Source organism: Molothrus ater, chromosome 2 (genome assembly GCF_012460135.2).
Source record: "Molothrus ater isolate BHLD 08-10-18 breed brown headed cowbird chromosome 2, BPBGC_Mater_1.1, whole genome shotgun sequence".
Lineage (NCBI taxonomy): Eukaryota > Metazoa > Chordata > Aves > Passeriformes > Icteridae > Molothrus > Molothrus ater.
The window spans coordinates 2,591,992-2,616,323 of NC_050479.2; the positions used below are offsets into that span (position 1 = coordinate 2,591,992).

Genomic DNA, 24,332 nt, shown 5'->3' on the forward strand with positions numbered 1-24,332 from the left:
TCAGTGTTTTTAATTGCTAGCACAGCTATCGGTCCTTAGGTGACGTTTTACAGATACATTAAATCCATTCCCCAAAGCCAGCAAGGTGCTTCAGCAAATACCCCTTTTTATTGGTACAGATATATTTACATTGCTTCATCTATTTTTTTCCCTTGAAACTACTTTGCCTTGAAAGGTATTTTCATTTCTAGCCAAGAAATAAACTGGGAAAAGCCTTCAATACAAAAGTTTTTGCTCATTTAAAATAATACACATAAAAAAAGTAAAACATGTTAGACAAATGATTTATCAGTGATTTATTCCAGTTCCTCACTGTCTGTTGGTCATTTAAGATTTTTGTCAGCTCTTATTTTACTTCTGAGCCAGAGAAAAGAGCAAATTTCCTTTCTGGAATAAATAATTTTAAAGTGCTCTTGGTTTTTGTTCTACTGTCTGTAAGGCAGGGATGATGCTGATGCTTTGAGGATAAGAGAAAACAAGCAAATCTCCCATTTTGTAGATTATACATTTTTGGTTCACTTATAAACCAAAACCCTGGGTAGTAATAAAAACTCTGGAGTCTCAGTGTAACTACCCCTGATTTTAGCCCTGGAAATTTAAAAACAAACCCTGAAGTTGGATCTCAAGTCCTACAACAGCCATGAATATGCATGGAAATATTTCAGAAACAATTGTCTCCAAATGTACCCTGAAATCAGGGTTCATTATAGTGTTAGCTGAGAGTTCAAATTTCCCACTCTCAAAGGAAGATTTATTCAGGATAAAGTGACTGCACATTTTCTTGGCTGACATAATGGACCTGGAATTTAAAAGCAGACTATGCCACCCCAGAACCAAGACATGGAAATCTGCTCTGAGCTGATTCTGCTCCAGCTACTGAATTACTCAAATGCACAAAAAAAAATTCTGAGCCTGAGGAGTTTTTACTCAAGTTTTCAGATGAGCAAATGTGAGGGTGCAACAATTCCTAATGGGAATAATCACCACTGGGACAAATCTCATTCTTCAAGGAGCAAATCCTTGGTTTGAAATCTACTCTGAAACTCCCTGCAATAAAACACAATCCTGCCATTTATGTCTGAAAAATTATCCTTGGAGATGGCTGAAAGAGCAAATATTTGAGAGTATAAGGGAGAAGCTGCATTAAAAATCAGATCTCTATGCTGGGAGCTGCCTCTGAACATGTGGGTGCCAGACACTGGGGCTCCCCTCCCCACAGAACACTGAATTTCCCTCTCCATTTGTTCTGCAGCCCAGCAAGAGAAGCAGAAAAAACAAAGATGCTGGGGTTTGCTATCAATACTGACCTCTAAAATTACATTCAGCATCAAGCTGTGTAGATTTAATTAAGCTTTTAACCAGCATTCTAATTGTTCTTCATCTAATTGCTCTTCAGTTGTTGTTGTTGTAGCAGAATTCTCCCTGCTAAGATCTAAAATCCTTAAAGATGGATAGGACCATCCATTATTCAGACAGCAGAGCTTTCATCTGGATTTAAAATATAATAATTCCAGTTTGCTCATGTTTTGTTGGCTTTTTTTTAATTCATGCAGCAAGACTGTGGTTTTAAGGTCCGTGAATTGGAAATTAAAACTCCAAAATGGGAATTCTGAGGAGGAAAAGAAAAAAAAATTCCAATCCACCCCTCAGGAAGAGCTTCAAATTCCAATGTAAAAGGCACAAAGACCCACAGAGTGGAGAGGAACATCTTAAATTCTTAATAATCACATTTATATCAATTAGCAGCATAGGTTTGATGGGATTATTAACAGCATCTCAACAACGATGCAGAAAAACTCAGATTTTCTGGGAATTTCAGCAAAGGCAGGAGAAGCTATTTGCTCACAGAATAAAGTTTAGAATTCTATTTGATGCCCAAAAGGTAGCAGGAAACAGGTCAGGTGGAAGCTCTGATAAAAGATGGAAGAGGCACCAAGGGAATCCCACAGAATTTACAGCTCTGCTGTAAATTGAAGAACTCCTCAAACCAGCACTTAAAGCTGAATTAAAATTATCCAAAAAAAAAAAAAAAAACAAAAAACAAAAACAAAACAAAAAAAAAAAACCACCAAAAAAAAAAAACAAAAAAAAACAAAAAAACAAACCAAAACAACCCAAAACAAACCAAAACAAGCCAAAAAAAACCAAACCCTCAGCTTCATTTTCTCTTAATGGAGTAAAAAACGCAGAGCAAACCCAATTATTATTTTTTCCTCATAAGCAAAAGGAGCTTGGGGTTCCTAAAATTAATTAGAAAATCTGAGCAGCTGAGGGGAACCACACAATGGAAAGTCCAGTTTGGGGATGAGGAATCATTCCTGAGCTGCCCAGTCTCAGGAATATAAAAGTATTTCTCATTATTTTTGTATCTGTTAGCAAGACCTTGAGTTTGCTTGATCATTATTTGACTCATTGTGGTATTTTTAATACAAGGAAGTCTAAGAAAACCATCCCAAAATCACTTGCTGGCAATAAAATTAAGGATTTCCTCCAATAATTCACATTTTTGGTATCTCCTGGCTCTCTGGGAAAGGAAGGAGGCCTAAAGAGAAGAATAAATAATGGATGGATGGGGAAAAATAAATAATTTGTGAGAAAGCTAAACTCTAAGATATTCATTATTTATTTTTATGTGCTCTCTCTTCATTAGGAACTGTAACTTGTTGCAATTTCCTTTTACACAAGATTCTGGAATTATATCAGGCCTAGAGGGAAAGACATTAAAACAACGACTACAAACAGCAAAACTCCCATTAAATATGTGAATAAAACAATTACAATCACATGAAACCACAATTAATGAAATTTAGGAATAAAATAATTTATTAATAGAATTTATGATTTAAGTTTTAAACACTAATTGTGGTATAAACTTTAACTAAAGGATAGACAGTTAAAATAACTTGATGGTCTGCAACCCTGCAATATGCCACTAGATGGCAAGTTTGGATAGAAATTAACTGAATTTTAATTTATAACATGTTTGAGAAGTCCAAAGGCATTGGACAGAAACAATCATGAAAAAAAACAGTGAAAGAGGAGAAGAAAAATAGGAAGAGTTCAATAAACAAGGCTTGTGTCTGGAGCACATCTAACACAACCAAAAAGGTTAAATGGGTTTTAGTTTTGTTTCCACGTTGCCACACAAATAGAGAATCAATTCACACAAGATTTTGAAGCTGTATTTTAAAGAAAAACAAGTGAAAATCCCCGTTTTATACATTCCTGACAATTGTTCAGAGCAGGGTCCCACATGGAGGAGAGCAGCACCGAGAGCTGACATCTGAATTTCAAATATTCCCAGGAAATATTACAACAGCCTCAGGAATCAGGGACTGATTTCCCTGTGCCATCAGCCCCTTCCCATTCACTGCACTCTGCTCCTCACCATTTCCTCTCTTGATTTAAAATTTGGAAATTTTATCTTGATTTAATTAAGAGATTAATTTTTTATCTTGATTTTATATTTAAAAAAAAAATAAATCCTGTCTTTTAAAGCAGTTATTTCTGCAGCTCACTACAGCCTTCAAAAAGTACAGCATTAAAAATTTCTTAACAGAAACACAGAAATATAATAAAATTAACCCTGCACAATTCCCCCGCGGTGAAATTCAGAATTCCTTCTAGCAGGGACCAAACCTGATGGATTAAAGATGAAATTTTTTTCCCTTACCTGAAATACCTGCTGAAAACTCTCCAAACAAAAGCACCAGGCTTGAAGAGGACACTGAATTTCCCTGGCAGGGTAAATCCCAGCTTACCTCATCAGGAGAGAGCAGATAAATGGGCGTTAACTCAGGGATTGCCCTGGATTCACAGCTCAGCCCCAGGCAGCTCAGGATCTCCCTGAGAACTTCAAATCTCTTGGAATTGCTCATTTTGAGCAAATTAAAATCCTCCTCAGTCTGCACATCCATGGAATTGCTGTCCAGCTCCAAATGGGCCTGGCAGGAGATAGAAAAAAAGAAAATCAGTTTCTAATTCAGGGATCACAACCATCAAGACACCAGAATTTCCTCTGAAACCTACCTAAAACTTCCCTTCTTCAGAAACTCTTTCTGAAGGAGTCGATCAAACTTGTATTTACCAACTTAAATTTAATGTTCTGCTTTTCAGCTCTGCCAGAACCAACAGCAAGATTGGTCATTTAATATTTTGTGCATGAACAGAATTGCAATTACAATTAAAATGGCATTATAACTGAAATTCCATTAAAATTGAAATTCCATTATAACTGAAATTCCATTATAACTGAAATTCCATCAAAACTGAAATTCCATCAAAATTGAAATTCCATTATAACTGAAATCCCATCAAAAGTGAAATTCCATCAAAATTGAAATTCCATTATAACTGAAATTCCATCAAAAGTGAAATTCCATCAAAAGTGAAATTCCATCAAAATTATATTAAAATTGAAAGAGCTTTTTAGAAGTTGTACAAGGTATGGAGAACTCCAGCAAGTCTCATGAATTCAGTGGAAATCAGTGCAGATAAAGAAACCCTTCTGTCTAAAAAGTACTTTTTCACCTGGTAGAAAATCACTCCTCGTGGTTGAAGCAGATGCTTAGAAGTTAAAATTAAATGCAAGAGGAAAAAATCCTTCATAAACCTCCTTTTTGGCTCTTTTTTCCTGCTTTTCCAAGATACTTCAAAGCCTTTGTATGTTGGAACCCTGAATTTTGGGCTTTCTGTGCTGCCAGGCACTGATCCCCAAGAGAACACTGCACTGACCTGAGGCCATGGAGAAGCTTCCAAAATTCAAGAATAAAACTGAGATTAAAGGTGTGGAGTTTGAATAGAAGTGTGTGATATCACAGGGTGGGAAACTCAGAGTTTAAGGGTTTAGAATACAGGAATAGAGAGAAAGCAAGATGGAGGGTTTAGGGTGGAGGCTGCTCCTTCTTCTTCACCTTCTTCTCCTCCATGGGTTTGGGTGGTTTTGTGTCATTGGATAAAAAAGTCCCCATTGTGGGCACGGGTGGTTGGGTATTGGGTTAAAAGTGAAAATAATTGAGGTGTCATTTGTTAATTGGACAGTTTATCCTTCAAAGGCCTTGGAGAGAGAGACAGGGCTCCATTTTTAGTTTGTTGGAGTGAAGTGCTGCAGAACTCAGGGTTTGTGAGGCTGTGACAGAGATAAGAACTGATCAACATCTGAGTGCCAACAAGAAATACCCTCTCACACATTTAATCCTGACCTTGGCAAACAAAAAACTCCAAAGAATCCACACTTGTACTCTCTGCAGATCGATTGATTGCTATTAAATAAAGCCCTTATTTTTATCCATTTCTTCCATTTTGCAAAATTTCATTATGTTCTTTGTGTTTTGCATATTTTCACTGGAATTCAGGGAAATTAATGAGTGTGGCTGCCCCTGGATCCCTGGCAGTGCCCAAGGCCAGGCTGGACACTGGGGCTGGAGCAGCCTGGGACAGTGGGAGGTGTCCCTGCCATGGCAGGGCTGGGATGGGATAATTTTAAGATCCTTTCCAACCCAAACCACTCCATGATTGTAAAATAAATACATTAAAAAGGAGGCAGGACACACCCACCCACCAGAGGAGTAGAGAAGAAAGAGAAACAAATCTGCCAGAATAGTTCCTGGCTGATGTCACTGCCTGCAAACAACAAGGGCTTTTCAAATCCAGACTGGAAGTCATTGAGAATTATAAAATGTCCCACTAATGCTTTTAATCTGATTTTTGAAGCTGTGCTCTGATGCCCTTTTCTTTTTCCTGGGAAAAACCTCTGGAGTATCAAGTTTTACTGCAGCAGGAGGATCAATTGAAAGGGTGCAGCAAAGCACAACTTGCAGGGACAGAATCAAATCCATTTTCTGGCTGGCAGAGCTGCCTATGAAAAAAAAGCAATAAATATCCTCCAGTGTCCAACAGAGTTCCCAAAAACCCAGCAGATCCAAGCTAATCAAAGACAAAAACACTTCTAAGAACCCCCTGAATATTTCTGAGCTCTGTAACTGCTACAAGACTCTTGCTACCTGATCCCTGAGCAGTTAAAATTTCAGAGCTCTGGGCTGCTGAGAAAGTTCCCCACCTAAAATATTGGTAAAAAATAGAATCTTTCAAAAAGTGGGTTCATCTTTCATATTCCTTAACTTAACCTTGGAAAACTCATCTTGCTCTGCTTTTCTCAATTATTTATTTGCTAAACTTCGTGGTACCTCTCATCAGCCTTTCCACCACCCAAAACTTTAGCTGGGAATATTTAAATAATTTCAATCATCAGTGACCAACATTTACCTTCCCATGGAAGCTTCCTCACCCATTATCCAGAAGGTAAAGTGAAGAAAAAAAAAGGAAAAAAATATTATGAACACTTGACCTTATCTGTTTGGTCTTTTTGGGGTGGGGTGGTTTTTGTTTATTTGTTTGTTTGGGGTTTTTGTTTTGTTTTGTTTTTGGGGGTTTGGTGGGGGTTTTTTTGTTGTTGTTTGTTTGAGGGTTTTCTTTGGCTGTTTGGTGGTTTTTTAACCAGAGATCACAATATTATGATACTGGAGAGACACTTCTATTGTGGGATATTATTTTTAAGTGGAATTAATGGTTTTGGCTCATCCTAGACTACCCCAATTCCACCCCCAGATTCTCTGAGCTATTTGATAGCTGCAGAATATTAAACATTTCAACCTTTAAAGCCTGAATACGGACTCAGGAAACAAAAAAAGTTTCCAGCAAAGTTTATTCTGCACTTCCTGCTTTGCCACAATTCCTATTTTTGTAAGGATTTTGTGGGATTTATTTCCCACCTCCCAAAATCTGCTCAAGCTGTATTCCTGTACCACCTCCAGCAGGCAGAGAGGGAAAGCTCTGCTCTGGAATATGAGAAAATCCCAGAATAATTTGGGGTTGGAAGGGACCTCTGGAGATGTGATCCATTCCAACCCCCTGCTCAGGCAGGGTCACCTGGAGCAGGTGACACAGGAAGTGTCCAGGTGGGTCTGGAATGTCCCAGACAGGGAGACTCCATCAGCTCCCTGGGCAGCTGTTCCAGGGCTCTGCCCCCTCCATGGAAGGGAATTCCTCCTCAAGTGGAGCTGGAACTTTCTGGGCTTTGGTTTGTGGCCACTGCTCCCTGTGCTGCCACTGGGCACCCCTGGGAGCTCTGGCACCATCCCCTGGCACCCCTTGGAGGCATTTCCTTGGATTAATGAGTGAAATTCCTGCTTCCTGCACAAAACTTGGCTTTACCTTGCCTGATCCATGGCAAAAATAAGAGAATGTTTTCCCAGCAGTGACATTCCCCTTCTTTAACACCAAGTGAAACCCACCCTGCACCTGGGTCCCTGCACATCCAGGACATCCATTTACACCTGGGAATGGCTCCCACTGGGAAAGGGGAGATTTGGGTGGGATTTGGGGAAGGAATTCCTGGCTGGGAGGGTGGACAGGGACTGGGATGGAATTCCCAGTGAAGATGTGGCTGCCCCTGGATCCCTGGCAGTGCCCAAGGCCAGGCTGGACACTGGGGCTGGAGCAGCCTGGGACAGTGGGAGGTGTCCCTGCCATGGCAGGGGTGGCACTGGGTGAGTTTCAGGATGTTCCTGTGCTGGGAGGAAAGGCTGGCACAGCTGGGATTGTTCACCTGCACAGGAGAAGCTTTGGGCTGAGCTCAGGGTGGCCTTGCAGGGCCTGGAGGAGCCCCAGGAAAGCTGGAGAGAGACAATTTCCAGGGCATGCAGGGACAGCACCCAGGGAATGGCTTCAGCCTGAAAAATTACAGGTTCAGATCAGATATGAGAAACAATTTCCTCCCTGTGAGGGTGGGCAGGTGTCGCAGGCATCTTTCATGAAAAATCCTTTCTTAGGATTTTTCCTTGTGAGAAGCTGCAGTTTCAGCAACCAAAGTAAACAATGGTTATCTGCTGCTGTGGAATGCAACAGGTAGAGCTGGGATTGGTCTCCTGTGGGTGTTTGGATTTCCTGACCACTCATGGCAGAGCTGGCTCTTGCTCTGTCTGAGACACAGATCTTTGTTATTCATTCTTGTCTATTCTTAGCTTAGCTAGCTTCTGAAGAAACCTTTTCCTTTCTATTTCTTTTTAGTATAATCTTAATGTAACATATATTATAAAATAATAAATCAAGCCTTCTGATCATGGAGTCAACATTCTCATCTCTTCTTCATCCTGAAAACCCTTGTGACCACAGTCACAGGCAGGGGCTGGGATGGAATTCCCAGAGCAGCTGTGGCTGCCCCTGGATCCCTGGCAGTGCCCAAGGCCAGGCTGGACACTGGGGCTGGAGCAGCCTGGGACAGTGGGAGGTGTCCCTGCCATGGCAGGGGTGGAACAAAATGATTTTTCAGTTCCCTCCCAACCCAAACCATTCCATGCTTGCACACCTGCCCTTGACAGGAAGCCCCAATGAACACACAACGGGAACATTTTTAGGATTGCAGCCCAAGCAGCAATGAGGAAATGCATGCCCACAGTACCTGGGAAAGGATGGCTTCTCCTCCACTGCTCCCATGGCTCAGCTGCACAATCACCGTGTCCTCAGCAGCATTGCTCAGTCGACTCAACACCTTCACTCTGCTGCCATCTCCCTTCATCCCCTCCTCAAAAACACAGCCACTGAGCAGCAGGTTCAGCTTCACCTCGGTGCTGTCCTTTTTAGACACCACCAGCTCGTGCACCGCCCTCCTCAGTTTGTTTTTGGGCTTTATCTGCACGCCCCCAAAGGTGAAGGACGAAGAAAGCCCAAGAATCTTCCCCCCTTTGGACAGGAATTTCATGAACTGCCTGTGGATGCCCTCGGGGATGGGTTCCTCTGTGGCAATGAGCAGCAGCAGGGAATTCTCAACCCAGGGGTCTCTGAGCACCTGCTCCTGGTGCAGCTGGTACAGGGTGTAGCTCTCAGCATCGATGCACTCCCTCAGCACTGCTTTCACCTGCTCAAACCTCCCTTTGGCAGCCTCAGAGCCCAGGTAAATCAGGATATTAGGGGGTTTTCCAGCCAGGTTTATTCTTTTGATTCCTTTCTGCAGGCATTGGTGCTCCTTCTCCTCCTGCCCTGTGCTGCTGCAGTCCCGGGGCAGCTCGGGGATGCTCTCTGCAGAGGCGAATTTCACCGACTCGATGGTGCTGTTCTCCAGCTGCAGGCACTCGTGGCAGCTGGAAAGGTGCAGGTGGTGGTGCTCCCCACCTCCTGTTTCCTCATCTTCCCTTTCTTCTTCCAGCTTGGATCTGTCCTCCTCAGCTTGCCCTAACCCTGATTTCCCAGCAGGAGTTACTGCATCCATGTCTGTGCTTTCCTCTTCCGCCGACGGTGCCTCCTTTGCCAGCTCCTTCAGAGCAGATTCCTCTAAATGGACAGCTGCAAAAGGTAAAGATACCAAAAAAAAGGGTTCAAATAACGAGATTACCAGGGTTAGGATAAGTATCATTAACAGCAGAATTCAGTTTCAGTACAAATTCCCTGTAACAGCAAGAATTTCACTTATTTGACACAACAAATCCTATTTCCCCCCAGGACAACAGAGATTTGCACTCATACCACAAATCTAAAGACAAAATGAAAAAGAGAAAATACCTCTGGAAAAGTACAGCTCTTCTAATTAGGGCAGGGTTTAAAAGTGCTGCTGTTTTGAAAGCAACTGTTTTGAAATAAGCTAATAAAGTGATGGTGTTGGGTAAGACAGATATTGAACCACGTCCCTTGCACTGCTGCAGGCTGCAGATAAAGGTTTGGCACGAGAAAAGGGAGTAAAAAAGAGATTTGAACAGATTTCAGGCTGCAGAAAGGCAGAGAGATCCAGCACAGCAAGATTTGGGAGCTAAGAATCCAAGGGAAAACAAGAAAATAGGAAGAACTGTTAAAAATTCCCCTTTTCCCCTGAAAATGACAGAAATGTGAAGATAATTTGGAGCAAATACAACTGAGAAGAGAAGAGCAAAGATGATTATTACCAGCAAGAAATGTGCAGAGCAAAGAGGAGAGAAAAGACACTCATCACAAGGGAGGGCTTCAAGGCAAAATCTGAAACATTTTCCTGAATCCTTCCCCGCTCACACACAACCAAATCAATTTATTGTGCTCTTAATCCAGGGAGAAACTTGATTAACAACATTTTGTTAATCCAACTTCAACCCCTTTCCTTATTATGAAATTACATCCCCTTTGGAGCAGAAACATGAAGCAAGATTTGGGGTTTTTTTGGTATCCCAAGGGAATTTCAGTTTCCAACCTCTGTTATTCCATCCAGAGCCTCCCCCAGCCTGTTCTGGAGCAGCTTCCACAGAGCACTGGAAGCAAAAGGAGGCAGAAAACATTTTAAAAAGGGACAGACTTGGGACACTCTCAGCTGCCAGCCTTCCTTGGGGGAATATTTATGCAGAACAGCACCAAGAGAGACAGAATTTCCCATCAGATTCTTTTGGGAGAATATTCCTGTCCTCCTGCACTTCAGCTAAATGTTGTTGATTTTGTCATTCCTTCATTTCTGCCTGAGCACTGTGATCTACATTAAATAAAACAGCAAAGCAAAAACAAACCCCATAAAAAAGGCCAAAAAAAAAAAAAATCCCACCCCAAATTGTTTTCAATCCACGTTCAGCTTTAAATATATGTTAATTTCAAATATGAAAAAAAAAATGAGAACATTTGCCTAAAAACTTTCAGTTTGGATTTTCAAAAATAGATTTGTTAATCTAGCAGACAAGATTTAAAGAAAGTATTTGCTAACTTCTGGTTTGGAGCACCCTGGGATAGTGGAAGGGTCCCAGCCCACAGCAGGGGTTGGGAATGGATAATTTTTAAGGCTCCTTCCCAAACCCTTCCAAATCCTCCAAAAAAATTAAAGCAGAGCTACAGAGGGATCAACCTGGAATCCCCAAAGGAAAAAAACCACTGCCAAAAAAAAAAAAGGAAAATTTTCAGGTAGGTATAAAAAATATGCACAAAGTCCTAAAATAAGCATAAATCAAGAATGTTGTGGCATGAGAAATGATCAGGAGGGTACTTACAAACAATCCTGTGTGGCACCATCCCGTTCTCCATCTGCAGCCTGTCTTCCAGGAAGGCTACTCCAAGGCTACTGAAATTATCTACACTGGCTTCAGCAATTAACTGAAAAGGTTCACCAGGTTTATAGGCCAAGGGTGAACAAAAGTCTGACCACTGGACAATCTAGAACAGAGCATATGGATGGCTTTCAGTTGGGAAAATTATGGAGAAATCCCTAAGCAGCAACAATTTTGTGAGTTTGCAAGAGGAATGCAGGAGAATTGAAGAATTTACTGACAGGGGTTTGCTTTAGGCAGCAAAGATTGAGCCCTGACGGAAGAGGAAAATATCCACACCAAGGAATCATTCCCAAAGAGCAAGGCTCTAAAAGTTCCAAGCAACAAAATGGCAGCAGAGCTGTAAGAAAAACTCTGTTTGGATTTGTTTCCTTCAGCACAAACTCCAAGCAAGAATGCTGATAAAAAGAACAAAATTCAACTACAAGGGTTTATTAACTACAAGGTGCATCCACAGGCTCGTGCAGGCAGCTGAAATGAATTTCTTCCTTGGCCATTCCCAGGGAATTCTTCATCCCCAAGTCAATTCTGAGTGCATTTGGAATCAAGGCTGCAGATAGATTGGGTAAAAAATTAAAGTTAAGCTCTGCAGAAGGGACATTTACAGGCAGCAGTGCTAAAAGTGGGCAGATATATTTTAAAAATTCGTTGTGTCATAAATTAATAAGTTACTTAATGACCACACTTGGCATTCTGCTTTCAACAGGTGTGATGATGGTGCATTTTTTACAAGAAACTCAAAAACTCTTCAGCCCTTTGAGAGGTTGTGGTGAGGGACAAAGAGCTCAGGGTGGGAAACCAAATGTGGGGAAATCTCACAGGCTGCAAATCTTAAACTCCTCAAATCTTAAACACCTCAAATCTTAAACTCCTAATTTTAATAAAAAATTATCAGAAGTATTAACTAAACCATGAGGGTTCAAGATGTTTATCTACATCAAAAATTCCTTTTTCCAGGAAGGAAACAATGCACAAGTAGGAGACACAACTGGATTCACAAACCACTTGTTCTCCCATGAAAGAATTTTTAGAGACCTGCCTTCATGACCTAAAAATGTCAAAAAATCAGCCTTTGCCATGCTCCAGAACATGGGGAGACAAAGTGCAACTCCCTCAGAGCAGCTGCAGCACTTGGACACTTCCATGAGGTTCAGCTTTCCCCCCCCATACACCAGATGTAAAACACTGATTGAAGGAAGGAAAAACCTATTTTGGATGCACAAACTGAGGGTGAGCTGTCAGTTATTCTGCTTGTTCATAATTAGACCATCAGCTAAATTTATCTTTCTTTTCTGCAATTAAATGGTTTACACACCACCCAAGGGAATCCAGCTGCAGCTTTTGATGTTGTGGAATTTCCCAAGGAACAAGAGGACAGAACCAACAACCCCAATGGTTCTGTCTCCTTTCTAAGTCATTCTCAGAGACAATTTCTGGTGAGTAATCAACAAACACAAATGAGACCATTCAGTCACAGAATACCAGAATGGTTTGGGTTGGAGGAACCTTAAAAATTATCCCAGGGCCACCTCTTGCCATGGCAGGGACACCTCCCACTGTCCCAGGCTGCTCCAGCCCCAGTGTCCAACCTGGCCTTGGGCACTGCCAGGGATCCAGGGACAGCCCCAGCTGCTCTGGGAATTCCATCCTAGCCCCTGCCCATCCTGCCAGGGAAGGACTTTTCCCCACTATCTGATGCTGATTTAAAATGGATTTGTTATTTTCCTGAAGTGGTTCTTGCTCTGCTGCATTGGGCTTGTGTTGAGATTTTCTCTGAAAGTGACCAAATTTGAGCATTTTTACAGCATGTTAAAATCATGGAATGGGTTGGGCTGGGAGGGACCTTTAAAAGTCACCCAGTGCCACCCCTGCCATGGATGCCTCAGGTTGGAGCTTTTCTATTTTTCACATTCTGAGCTGCTTTAGTGTGTGGGGCTGGGTTCACATTCTGGGATGGTGAGCTCTGTGCACAGAGCAGGGAGACAAAACAATTCCTGCTCCAGCTGGGCACCAAGGACAAATGATCCAAATCTCAGCCCCAGAGCACAAACCCCGTGGGCTGGAGAGAGAAAAACAAGCAGGGTGGGACTGCAGGGGCTAAAGCTGCAATGGGACAATGAACTGCAAGATGCAAATGGAGCAGAACTGATCCCAGGGAGAGACCCCGTGCCCGGCCGTGCATTTTGGGGCCATTTTGGTTCATCTTGGGTGCAGCCTTGGCTGGGCTCTGGTGCTGCCCAAGGTGCATCCATGGAGGAGATGCTTTGAATCAATCCCTGCTTTATTCTGTAGCTCTGCCCAGCCTCTGCTCTCTGCCTCACCATGGCAGGGACACCTCCCACTGTCCCAGGCTGCTCCAGCCCCAGTGTCCAACCTGGCCTTGGGCACTGCCAGGGATCCAGGGACAGCCCCAGCTGCTCTGGGAATTCTATCCCAGCCTCTCTCCACCTTCCCAGGGAACAATTTCTTCCTAATATCCGATCTAAACCTGTAATGTTTCAGTTTGAGGCCATTCCCTGGGTGCTGTCCCTGCATCCCCTGGAAATTGTCTCTCTCCAGCTTTCCTGGGGCTCCTGCAGGCCCTGCAAGGCCACCCTGAGCTCAGCCCAAAGCTTCTCCTGTGCAGGTGAACAATCCCAGCTGTGCCAGCCTTTCCTCCCAGCAGAGCTGCTCCATCCCTCTGCCCATCCTGGAGCCTCCTCTGGGCTCTCTGCAGCAGCTCCAGCTCCTCCCTGCGCTGGGCCCAGCTCTGCAGGTGGGCTCTCAATCCATATTTCTATTTCTGGCCTTTGGATATCTAACAATAAACCTGGCTGGGTATCTTGTGATCCATGATTTCTGCTAACCCTTAGTGAAAAAATTCCCTTTCCCAGAGGAAAAGGGGAGCAGAGTGTGGGGTTTCTCCCCCAAGTTCAAGGTGGTGAAACCCCACCAGAGGTGCCCCAGCTTCAATGGGACTGCCTGTGGTGGAGGGTGAAGGATTTACAGAGTATTTAAACATCATTTCCTACCCAAAGAACAGGCACAAGTAACACCCACACCTGGAGGCTGTCAGGAAGTTCTGTTGATGCTCTTGATGTTTCTTCTCCAAGTAAAATCTCAGATGTAAAATGTAATTATTGCTGCACAGCGCAAACAAAGCCAACCCACAGAAGCAGCTCACAAAGCAAAGCTCTTGCCAAAAGCTGTGACCCTGAAATCAGGCAGCGATCCATTGGCTCAGAGCAGAGCAAAAACCCTCAGGGAGTATTTTCCAGCTTTCCTGTTGCAATTCCAAATCAAAATTCTGTCAGAAAAAAGGATGAAAGGCCAGCACTCAGCAAGAGATGAGACATTATTCAAACTCCTGTTGTCTGAGTCCCCCTCATTCTCACCAGCCACAGGTCACTGATACTCCTACAAAAAAATGGCTTTTTTGGCCAGAAATTCCCCCAGGAGCAATGAGTTCCCACAGGCCCTGGATGTGGTGACAGCCAGAGGTAACAAAATTAAGAGAACTTTACTGTGTTCACACAGAAGAACAATAAACAAAATAAACCAGCAGAGCTGGTTTCCTTTCCCTCTTTAGTTTTCATTTTTTGCCTGGACTATAATTTTTGAGCTTTCTAAATCAAATTAATTATTAATGTCCACGTAAGAATGCAAAATTTTCCTTCCTAAGGAAAACAAAAGCAAACCCAAGAAGATTTAAAAACTCCAATAAACCCCAAAAGAATAGATAATTAGAGCTTCAATGCAGGTGTTTTTGTGGATCTTTCTGCTACAAAAAAGTAAAAATAAAAAATAAAAATCTTCCACCTCAGCTGGCCCAGGTGTATAAGAGTCCCTCCTCATTCTCACCAGCCACAGGTCACTGATACTCCTACAAAAAATGGCTTTTTTGGCCAGAATTTCCCCCAGGAGCAATGAGTTCCCACAGGCCCTGGATGTGGTGACAGCCAGAGGTACCAAAATTAAGAGAACTTTACTGTGTTCACACAGAAGAACAATAAACAAAATAAACCAGCAGAGCTGGTTTCCTTTCCCTCTTTAGTTTTCATTTTGTGCATGGACGATCACTTCTGAGCTTTCTAAATCAAATTAATTAGTAATGGCCACATAAGGATGAAAAATCTTCCATCCTAAGGAAAATGAAAGCAAACCCAAGAAGATTTTTTTAAAAAAAAAACCAAAACAATAAACCCCAAAAGAATAGATAATTAGAGCTTCAATGCAGGTGTTTTTGTGGATCTTTCTGCTACAAAAAGTAAAAATAAAATAAAAATCTTCCACCTCAGCTGGCCCAGGTGTATAAGAGTCCCTCCTCATTCTCACCAGCCACAGATCACTGATACTCCTACAAAAAAATGGCTTTTTTGGCCAGAAATTCCCCCAGGAGCAATGTGTTCCCACAGCCCCTGGCTATGGTGACAGCCAGAGCTGTTTTTTAACCAAAATTAAGAGCACTTTATTGTATTCACACAGAAGAACAATAAACAAAATAAACCAGCAGAGCTGGTTTCCTTTTCCTCTTTAGTTTTGATTTTTTTTGCCTGGACTATAATTTTTGAGCTTTCTAAATCAAATTAATTATTAATGTCCACGTAAGAATGCAAAATTTTCCTTCCTAAGGAAAACAAAAGCAAACCCAAGAAGATTTAAAAACTCCAATAAACCCCAAAAGAATAGATAATTACAGCTTCAATGCAGGTGTTTTTGTGGATCTTTCTGCTACAAAAAGTAAAAACAAAATAAAAATCTTCCACCTGAGCTGGCCCAGGTGTACAAGAGGGAGGGCACAGCTCATTTATCTCCAGAAGCAGAGCTCACCTGCATGGATTCCACCTGCCAAAGGCAATAAAACCATTCCCAAAGCAGCTGCTGCAGCTTTTCCACAAGGAAATTGCTGGTAGTATAGTTTACCATAGGGTGAAAAATTTAGAGTTTTGGGTTTTTAGTATGGAGGTGGATAGAAGACAAAACAGAGGCTTTTGGATGGTGTTTGATCTTTTTCTTCTTCTTTATCTGCTTTCTTTTCTATTGTGCTGGTGGTATAGAGTGATTAGTTAGGGAGAGCTGTAATACAGATGTTGTGTGCCAGGCAAATAATTAGTTATTGGTAGAAAAAAGTAGAAATAAGGCACATTTTAAGAGTTGATTAGATAAAATAGCTTTAAAAGACCTTGAAACTGCACATTTTGTGACTTTTGTGGCTTTTCTGCTGCCTTCTCTTTGTGTGCTAAGTCTAGTGTAGGACTTCTGATAAGACAAAAAATAAACAACAACTTGAAGACTAAAAAATTCTTTTACACAGATCCTCACCCAGGGAAGCAGCCAGGCCATGAGCACCTGTGGATGTGATGTCCTGGAACACCAAGGATGTGGAATTTTGGTGAAGGAGCCTGAAATTTCCTGATTGCAGGAAATAAGGGTGACAGGTGGCCCTTTAGGGACACCCAGGCCAGGGTGGGAAGTGGATTTGTAGAGAATTCTTGAAGTTTGACAGAGGGTTCTGTATGTAAACTTTGAGAGAAGAAATGCTGACTTTAGGGTTTTAAAATAAAATAAAATTAAAATTAAGGTTTCAAATGAAATTAAGCCCTTTTAACGCTGCTTGAAAAATTCTCTACAAATCCATTTCCCACCCTTATCCACGGCTCCAGGGGTGATCCCAGCCTGGTTCATGGAGAGCTCTGGGATTCCAGCAGCAGCCCAGATGTTTTATTAAAGCCTCCAGAAACATCCTGACATGGACATTTTCCCTTTCCTCCTCTTCCCTGGGGGCACTGAGATCCATCCCTCCCCTCCCAAAGCCTTCCATGGCCTTAAGGGGACTTCACAAAAAGCAGGAGAAGGATTTTCCACTGTCCCAGGCTGCTCCAGCCCCAGTGCCCAGCCTGGCCTTGGGCACTGCCAGGGATGCAGGGGCAGCCCCAGCTGCTCTGGGAATTCCATCCCAGCCAGGAATTCCTCCCCAATATCCCACCCAAATCTCCCCTTTCCCAGTGGGAGCCATTCCCTGTCACATTCAGGTTTTCTGAAAAATCCCTTCACCCAGGATTTTTCACCTGGGAAGCTGAGAGGCCTCAGAGAAAAAGGAAAGCAGTAATTATCTCATTTTCTTCTCTGTTTTGCTGCTTTGGAATGTGTTTGGAGATTGTTTACCCACAGGTGATTGTTCCATTGGATTCTGCTGGGAGTTGTTTTCACTCTTTGGCCAATCAGGGCCAAGCTGTGTCAGGACTCTGGAGAGAGTCAGGAGTTTTCATTATTATCTTTTTATCCTTCTGTCTGTGTCCTTTCTGTATTCTTCAGTATAGTTTAGCAGAGCATTCTTTAATATAATATAGTATCATAAAATAATAAATTAGCCTCCTGAGAGCATGGAGTCAGGTTCATCATTCCTCCCTTCATGGGGCACCCCACAAACCCAATAATTCCCTGCGTCCTGTCACTCCATTCCTTGCCCAGAGTTGCTCTCCTGGAGCCCCTTCAGGCTCTGAGCTCTCCCTGGAGCCTTTTCTTCCCCAGGCTGAACAATCCCAAGTTCTCCCAGCCTGGCTCCAGAACAGGGGGGCAATGCCCACCCACAGCCAGAGAAAAATGCTCCTGAAAATCTCAACAAAATATCTCTGGGTCTGTTTGAAACACAAAATAGAGTTTAATTATTGAGTGATCTGAATGAAACAACTCCCTTTTTATTCCCCATAACATCACAACACATCTGTGCCTCCTTCTGTGCAAGAATATTGAATATCTGTACCCCTTTCTGTGCAAGAAAATTGAATATCTGTACCCCCTTCTATGCAAAAATATTGAATATCTGTGCCCCTTTCTATGCAAGAATATTGAATATCTGTCCCCTTTTCTATGAAAGAATATTGAATATCTGTACCCCTTTCTGTGCAAAAATATTGAATATCTGTACCCCTTTCTATGCAAGAATATTGAATATCTGTGCCCCCTTCTATGCAAGAATATTGAATATCTATATCCCTTTTCTATGCAAGAATATTGAATATCTGTACCCCTTCCAATGCAAGAATATTGAATATCTGTACCCCTTTCTATACTAGAACATTGAATGTCTGTGCCCCTTTCTATGCAAGAATATTGAGTATCTGTCCCCTTTTCTATGAAAGAATATTGAATATCTGTACCCCTTCCTATGCAAGAATATTGAATATCTGTCCCCCTTTCTGTGCAAAAATATTGAATATCTGTACCCCCTTTCTATGCAACAATATTGAATATCTGTGCCCCTTCCTATGCAAGAATATTAAATATCTGTATACCCCTTTCTATACAAGAATATTGAATTTCTGTGCCCCTCTATGCAAGAATATTGAATATCTGTCCCCTTTTCTATGCAAGAAAATTGAATTTCTGTCCCCCTTTCTATGCAAGAATATTGAACATCTATATCCTTTTTCTATGAAAGAATATTGAATATCTGTACCCCTTCCTATGCAAGAATATTGAATATCTGTACCCCTTCCTATGCAAGAATATTGAATATCTGTACCCCTTCCTATACAAGAATATTGAATATCTGTCCCCCTTTCTATGCAAGAATATTGAATATCTGTACCCCTTTCTGTGCAAGAATATTGAATATCTGTACCACTTTCTGTGCAAGAACATTGAATATCTGTACCCCTTTCTATGCAACAATATTGAATACTTGTACCCTCTTTCTATACAAGAACATTGAATATCTGTACCCCTTTCTATGCAACAATATTGAATACTTGTACCCTCTTTCTATACAAGAATATTGAATACCTGTCCCCCTTTCTATGCAAGAACACTGAATATCTGTACCCCTTTCTATGCAAGAACACTGAATATCTGTACCCCTTTCTATACAAGAACATTGAATATCTGTCCCCCTTTTCTATGCAAAAACAAAGATATTTTCTCACCTCCTTGGAAGAGTCAGGTGCTTTCTGCAAGTGCTCTGGGTGAGCAGAAATGCTTTCTGTCACAAAAGCAATGTGCTCTGCTGGCAGCAGCTTCTCAGCGTGAGGAAAGGGAGAAACCAGCAGCCCCCTCCACCTGTTTAAGTCATCAAGGAACTGAAAGAAATGGGAAAGGAGAGTAAGTCTGAGCAGGAAACAACTGATTTAAGAATTCCTTTTTAAATTATGCCCAGCTTAAATTCAAATCCGAGCCTCCAGCCTTACAGGAAGGGTGGTGATGATTTCACTTTCCCCACGAGACAAAGGAAGGGATAAAGTTGTGAACTGTTAAAAGGAACACTAAAAGTGAAACTGGAAGTGCCAAGGCGGGTTTGTGCAGCCAACTCAAACTCCAGCTCTCAGCTTCACAGGAAGGGAGGGTGGCACACAAAACCCCTGAGCCCCTGGCACTGGGACCCTTGTGGGACATTTGCCACTGGCAGCATCCCCCATTCACCTTTGCTCCTCTCCCAGCCACACTGAGCACTGAATCCTCATGCCCCTGCAACAAAATTCCTCATTCACTACCAATCTCATAAAATAGAAACAAATCCTTCATTCAGAATAATTTTTTCCGTAAGTTGTTCCATCCACCACTCAGCAGAACGTTGCACAAAAGTTTCTTCATTAAATTACAAAAGATTCCCTCTCTTGCCCTCAGCAAGGAGCAAATAAAGCTCAAAACCTGGAATCAGCAGATCAAAAAACACATTTGAGACACCTCACAGCTTCTCAGGAAAATATTACATCCATTGTTAATTTTCACGTTCATTTTGCACTGAACTTCATTTGTCTGATATATTTTAAAAATGGCAAACATTAGAAACAACTGGTTTGCTGTGGGAAATAGTAAAGGTAAAAGATTTTTAGAAAGTTGTGAAAGCAGGCGTTAGAAACAGAAAGAGTAGAGAACTTAGAGTTAACTGTAAAATCTGAAAGTAGAAAAGTTACAACAGTACAGTAAGCAAGGGCATGGAACAATGAGAGAACTCAAAACATGAAACTATTGAGACAACTCAACTCAGTTTGAGTTTTAGGTTTGGTTAAGACAGATTTTAAGACTGTAGAAAATATGTTTAGTAAGATAGGAGAAGGTTTTAAGTTTAATAATTGTGTATTGTTAATAGGAAGTATATAAGAAAGTATTGTTTGAAGTAGGTATGGATTTAGTGATTAACTAGAATAATTACCTGTAAGTTTTGGTCAGATGTTATTGGTTGAAAAGTTTTTAAAATGTTCTATTACAAAGAAATTTTTTGGTTGCTGTTAGTAAGAAGTGAGTTGTTATCTTTTAATTGTCTTAAATGTAATGTGATGTAATAAAGCTCAAAGAACATATTTTAGTAGTCTTGTCTTGTTTGTCAACTCCCTAAAAATCCTCTTACCTTCACTATTTCCCACATTTCCCTTCTGCACACACCTCCAATAATTCCATGTGGAAGCAGGGGAGAATTCCCCCGTGGCTCTGGATTCCAGCACTCAATGTGCTCATCCCTGCACAGCCCAGAATACTGAGGGGGCAGCTCACTGACCCAGCCACCCTGGAGAGCACAGAGGCTGCACAAACAAACACTGGTTTCTCCCACATGAAAGTGAACTCAGCTCAGGAAGCTTTAAAGTACCTTAAACATCCCCTCTGGCTAAAGATCAAACCAAAAAAAATCCCTTTACAGGTTATGATTTAGGACTTGCAGTATCTTAAGCAAGCTACTGATCACAGTCCAAGCTACTGAGAGAGAAAAGGAGCTTTGCTGGCTGCCCAGAAGCAAAAAAAAAAAATCTGAATTAACCTTTAATCTCTTCAGAGATGATGTAAAGAGCTCCCCAGTGATGCAGAGCCAGAGCTCTCACACCGAAGTGCAGCACAACAGGACCTGCCCCAGGGATTTTCAAATGCTGTCACCCCATATTTTAAAGAGACAAAAATACATTGAATTACAGCCCTGAGTCTGTGCCAAACTTCATGCCAAGCTGCAATTCCCCAGAGGGCTTCCCAGCTCCCAATAAACACCAATAAACCCAGCAGATTATAAAATCAGTCTGCATGAACAGCACTGCAGACAGAAAAAAATGTGCTGGCAGTGCAAGGGCTGAGGAGAAGCTGTTTCAGAAATGAGCAGGAGTGGAGCAAAGAGCAGAAATCAGCTGAAATCCTCTTCACAGAACAATAATCCAGGGCAAGTGAGGCAGAACTCCTCCAAACACAGCTTTGTTTTGTTTTGGGGGGCTTTATTGAAATGTGAATTAGGTATTTCACTTGGCTGGGGAAGGTTCTGAGACTGCCACCATCGCTCTTGAGTGTGAAATAATTTGTTAATAAATAGCAAAAAACCCTAGTTTTAAATAGAACCATCTCCATCACCATTTCTAATCTTGTTTTCCCTCAAATGCAAATGGTCTTTTTACCCACTGAACTTACAAAAAGCTTCTCTGCTTCCTGAAGAGCACTTAGCCACTGACATGCTCCATAAATCCCTGCAACAACTGAAATAATCCTCAACCACTCACACACAAACAGCAGCAAAAAGCACAAAGACCAAGAAGAGCCTCACCCAGACCAATTCTGGCATTTAGTGCCAAATTCAGAGCAATCCACCATCCATTTAAATAATTCAGACGAGCTGGGGGCAGTGCCAGCTCCACTCCTGATCCTGAGAGTCAAGCAAGCTCACTTTCAGTTCTGCTCCCAGCAGTGCCACGTGGAGCTGGTTCAGGAACAGGGGTTTTCCACCCTCATGGGCGGCCACAGCCTCCCCCAGCCCTGCTCATTTGTGATTTTCATTTTGCACCTCATTTTCCTCACTTAGAACCACATTTTGTGCGGGGAGAAGCAGCCAGCTCTCTCTGCAGTTCACATTCCAGGGCAGATCCAGCAGCGTTTTAAAGCCCTGACACGAATCCTGAAGGCACAAGCACAGCACATATTTTTAGACTAAAGCCTTACATGTTCTCCAAGTATGTTGCTGAAATGAAAGAGGCTTTTCCCAGGAACAGGATGAGGAGGAAATGTCCTTAAACTGAAAGTGAGCAGGTTTGGATGGGATATTAGGAGGGAAATCTTCCCTGGGAAGGAGGGGAGGCCCTGGCACAGGGTGCCCAGAGCAGCTGGGGCTGCTGGAAGTGCCCAAGGTCAGCTTGGACGGGGCATGGAGCCCATGGCAGGGGGTTGGAACAGGATGATCTTCAAGCAACCCAAACCATTCTGTGATTTTATGGAATTCTCTCAAGCTCTCCCAGCCAAGCTTTCCTAGAACTACTGCTGCACTTGCAAAGCTGCACTTAATACACATACATAAATATATACATATATATATATATATATATAGACACATAAAAATACACATTTGTAGCACACAGAGCACCCCTCAGCCCATTTCCTATTCCTCTATATATACACATTTCCTATATATATATATATATATTTCCTATTTCCTATATATACATTTCCTTTATATATATTCCTATATAGATATATTTCCTGTCTCCTATATATATATATATACATTCCTATAGATATATTTCCTATTTCTGAGATATATACACATATATATATATTGACATACACATTTGTAGCACACAGAGCATCCCTCAGCTCATTTCCTATTCCTATATATATACATTTCCTTTATATATATATTCCTATATAGATATATTTCCTATTTCATATATATTTTTTTTCCTATAGATATATTTCGTATTTCTGAGATACAGACACATATATATATATAGACATACACATTTGTAGCACACAGAGCATCTCTCAGCCCATTTCCTATTCCCATATATATACACATTTCCTATATATATATATACATTCCCATGTATAAATATTTCCTATTTCCTCTATATATTTACATATATATACACACATACAAATACACATTTGTAGCACACAGAGCATCTCTCAGCCCATTTCCTACTAAAACAAGCTCCGGCAAGCAGCGAGGAGAGGGAACCACACCTGAACTAACATTTCCCACCAAAGCGACCACCCGGCTGTCCCCTCCTCCTTCCCCTGGCTCTGACACCACGTGGGAATTCCCTCCGCGCGTTGTTTTTCCTAATCCCAAACCCCTGCCCGCCACCAACCCCAAGAACCAAACCACAACCCCGTCACCGCGGGGCCGGGATGCTCGTCCCCGTTACCGCGGCAACCGCGCCCCCCGCCGCATCCCCGTTACCGCGGCAACCGCCGCGCCTCCCCGCGCATCCCCGCGGCTCTACCTGCGCCTCGCCGGTGCAGAACACCTTGCCGCCGACGCGGAGGCAGACGCGCTCGTCGGGGTGCGGCTGGCGGGCGCAGAAGGTGAAGGAGCAGCGGGAGCGGTGCAGCCTCCGCACGGTGCTGCGGACGAGCGCGGCCGAGCGCGGCCCCCAGCGCGCCCACAGGTAGAGGTAGCACAGCGTGATCAGCATGGCGGGCGCGCGGCCACGCCCCCCGCCGCCCGCCCCGGCCAATCGCAGCGCCGTGCGTCAGGGAGGGCGGGTGGCGGTCACAGCGCTGATTGGCTGGCGGGGGCTGGCGCGCGCGGCGCCCCGCCCCTTTGGCAGCGCCGCGTCTCTCCCCTCCTCCTCCTCCCCTCAGCGCTCGGCCGTGAGGGCGCCACCTGCTCCTCCCGCTGAGAGGACCGCGGAGTTCCGCGGTGGAAGGAGGTGTGAAAAGAAATAAAGAGCGCTCAAAATCGCTCCAAACGGCTCGGGGCGTGGGTTAGTTGTAGGCGTGCTCTGGAGGAGGAAGAGGAGGAGGAGCAGGCGAGGTCTTCTCGTCGCCGGCGCCACGACCCGGCTGCTCTGGGAATGGCAGAATGGTTTTGGTGAAAAGGGACTTAAAGCTCATCCAGCTCCACCCTCTGCCATGGCAGGGACACCTCCCACTGTCCCAGGCTGCTCCAGCCCCAGTGTCCAACCTGGCCTTGGGCACTGCCAGGGATCCAGGGGCAGCTACAGCTGCTCTGGGAATTCCATCCCAGCCTCTCCCCACCCTCTCAGGGAAGGATTTTTTCCCTAATATCCCGCCTAAACTTGTAATGTTTCAGTGTGAAGCCATTCCCTGGGTGCTGTCCCTGCATGCCCTGGAAATTGTCTCTCTCCAGCTTTCCTGGGGCTCCTCCAGGCCCTGCAAGGCCACCCTGAGCTCAGCCCAAAGCTTCTCCTGTGCAGGTGAACAATCCCAGCTGTGCCAGCCTTTCCTCCCAGCAGAGCTGCTCCATCCCTCTGCCCATCCTGGAGCCTCCTCTGGGCTCTCTGCAGCAGCTCCAGCTCCTCCCTGGCTGGGCCCAGGCCTGGGGCAGCTCTGCAGGTGGGGAATGACCTGTGGGGGCTCAGGGACAGAATTCCCCCCTCACCT

General features: G+C 43.2%; 1 protein-coding gene across 3 annotated transcripts in view; it reads right to left on the reverse strand.

Moving 5' to 3' along the window:
* HLCS (holocarboxylase synthetase) overlaps positions 1 to 23,401 on the reverse strand; it is a 153,037-nt gene extending 129,636 nt beyond the window's left edge. For all 3 annotated transcript variants that reach the window (XR_004982280.1, XM_036404865.1, XM_036404784.1), the window contains exons 1-5: positions 23,210 to 23,401; positions 18,950 to 19,102; positions 10,989 to 11,151; positions 8,459 to 9,339; positions 3,762 to 3,944 (exon numbers count right to left, since the gene is read on the reverse strand). Coding sequence is in view for 2 of the 3 variants with exons in the window: in XM_036404865.1 (XP_036260758.1) it covers positions 3,762 to 3,944; positions 8,459 to 9,339; positions 10,989 to 11,151; positions 18,950 to 19,102; positions 23,210 to 23,401 (1,572 nt within the window). In the remaining variant the exon portion in view is untranslated. The remainder of the gene's footprint in view (positions 1 to 3,761; positions 3,945 to 8,458; positions 9,340 to 10,988; positions 11,152 to 18,949; positions 19,103 to 23,209) is intronic.
* Between the last annotated feature and the right edge of the window lie 931 nt (positions 23,402 to 24,332).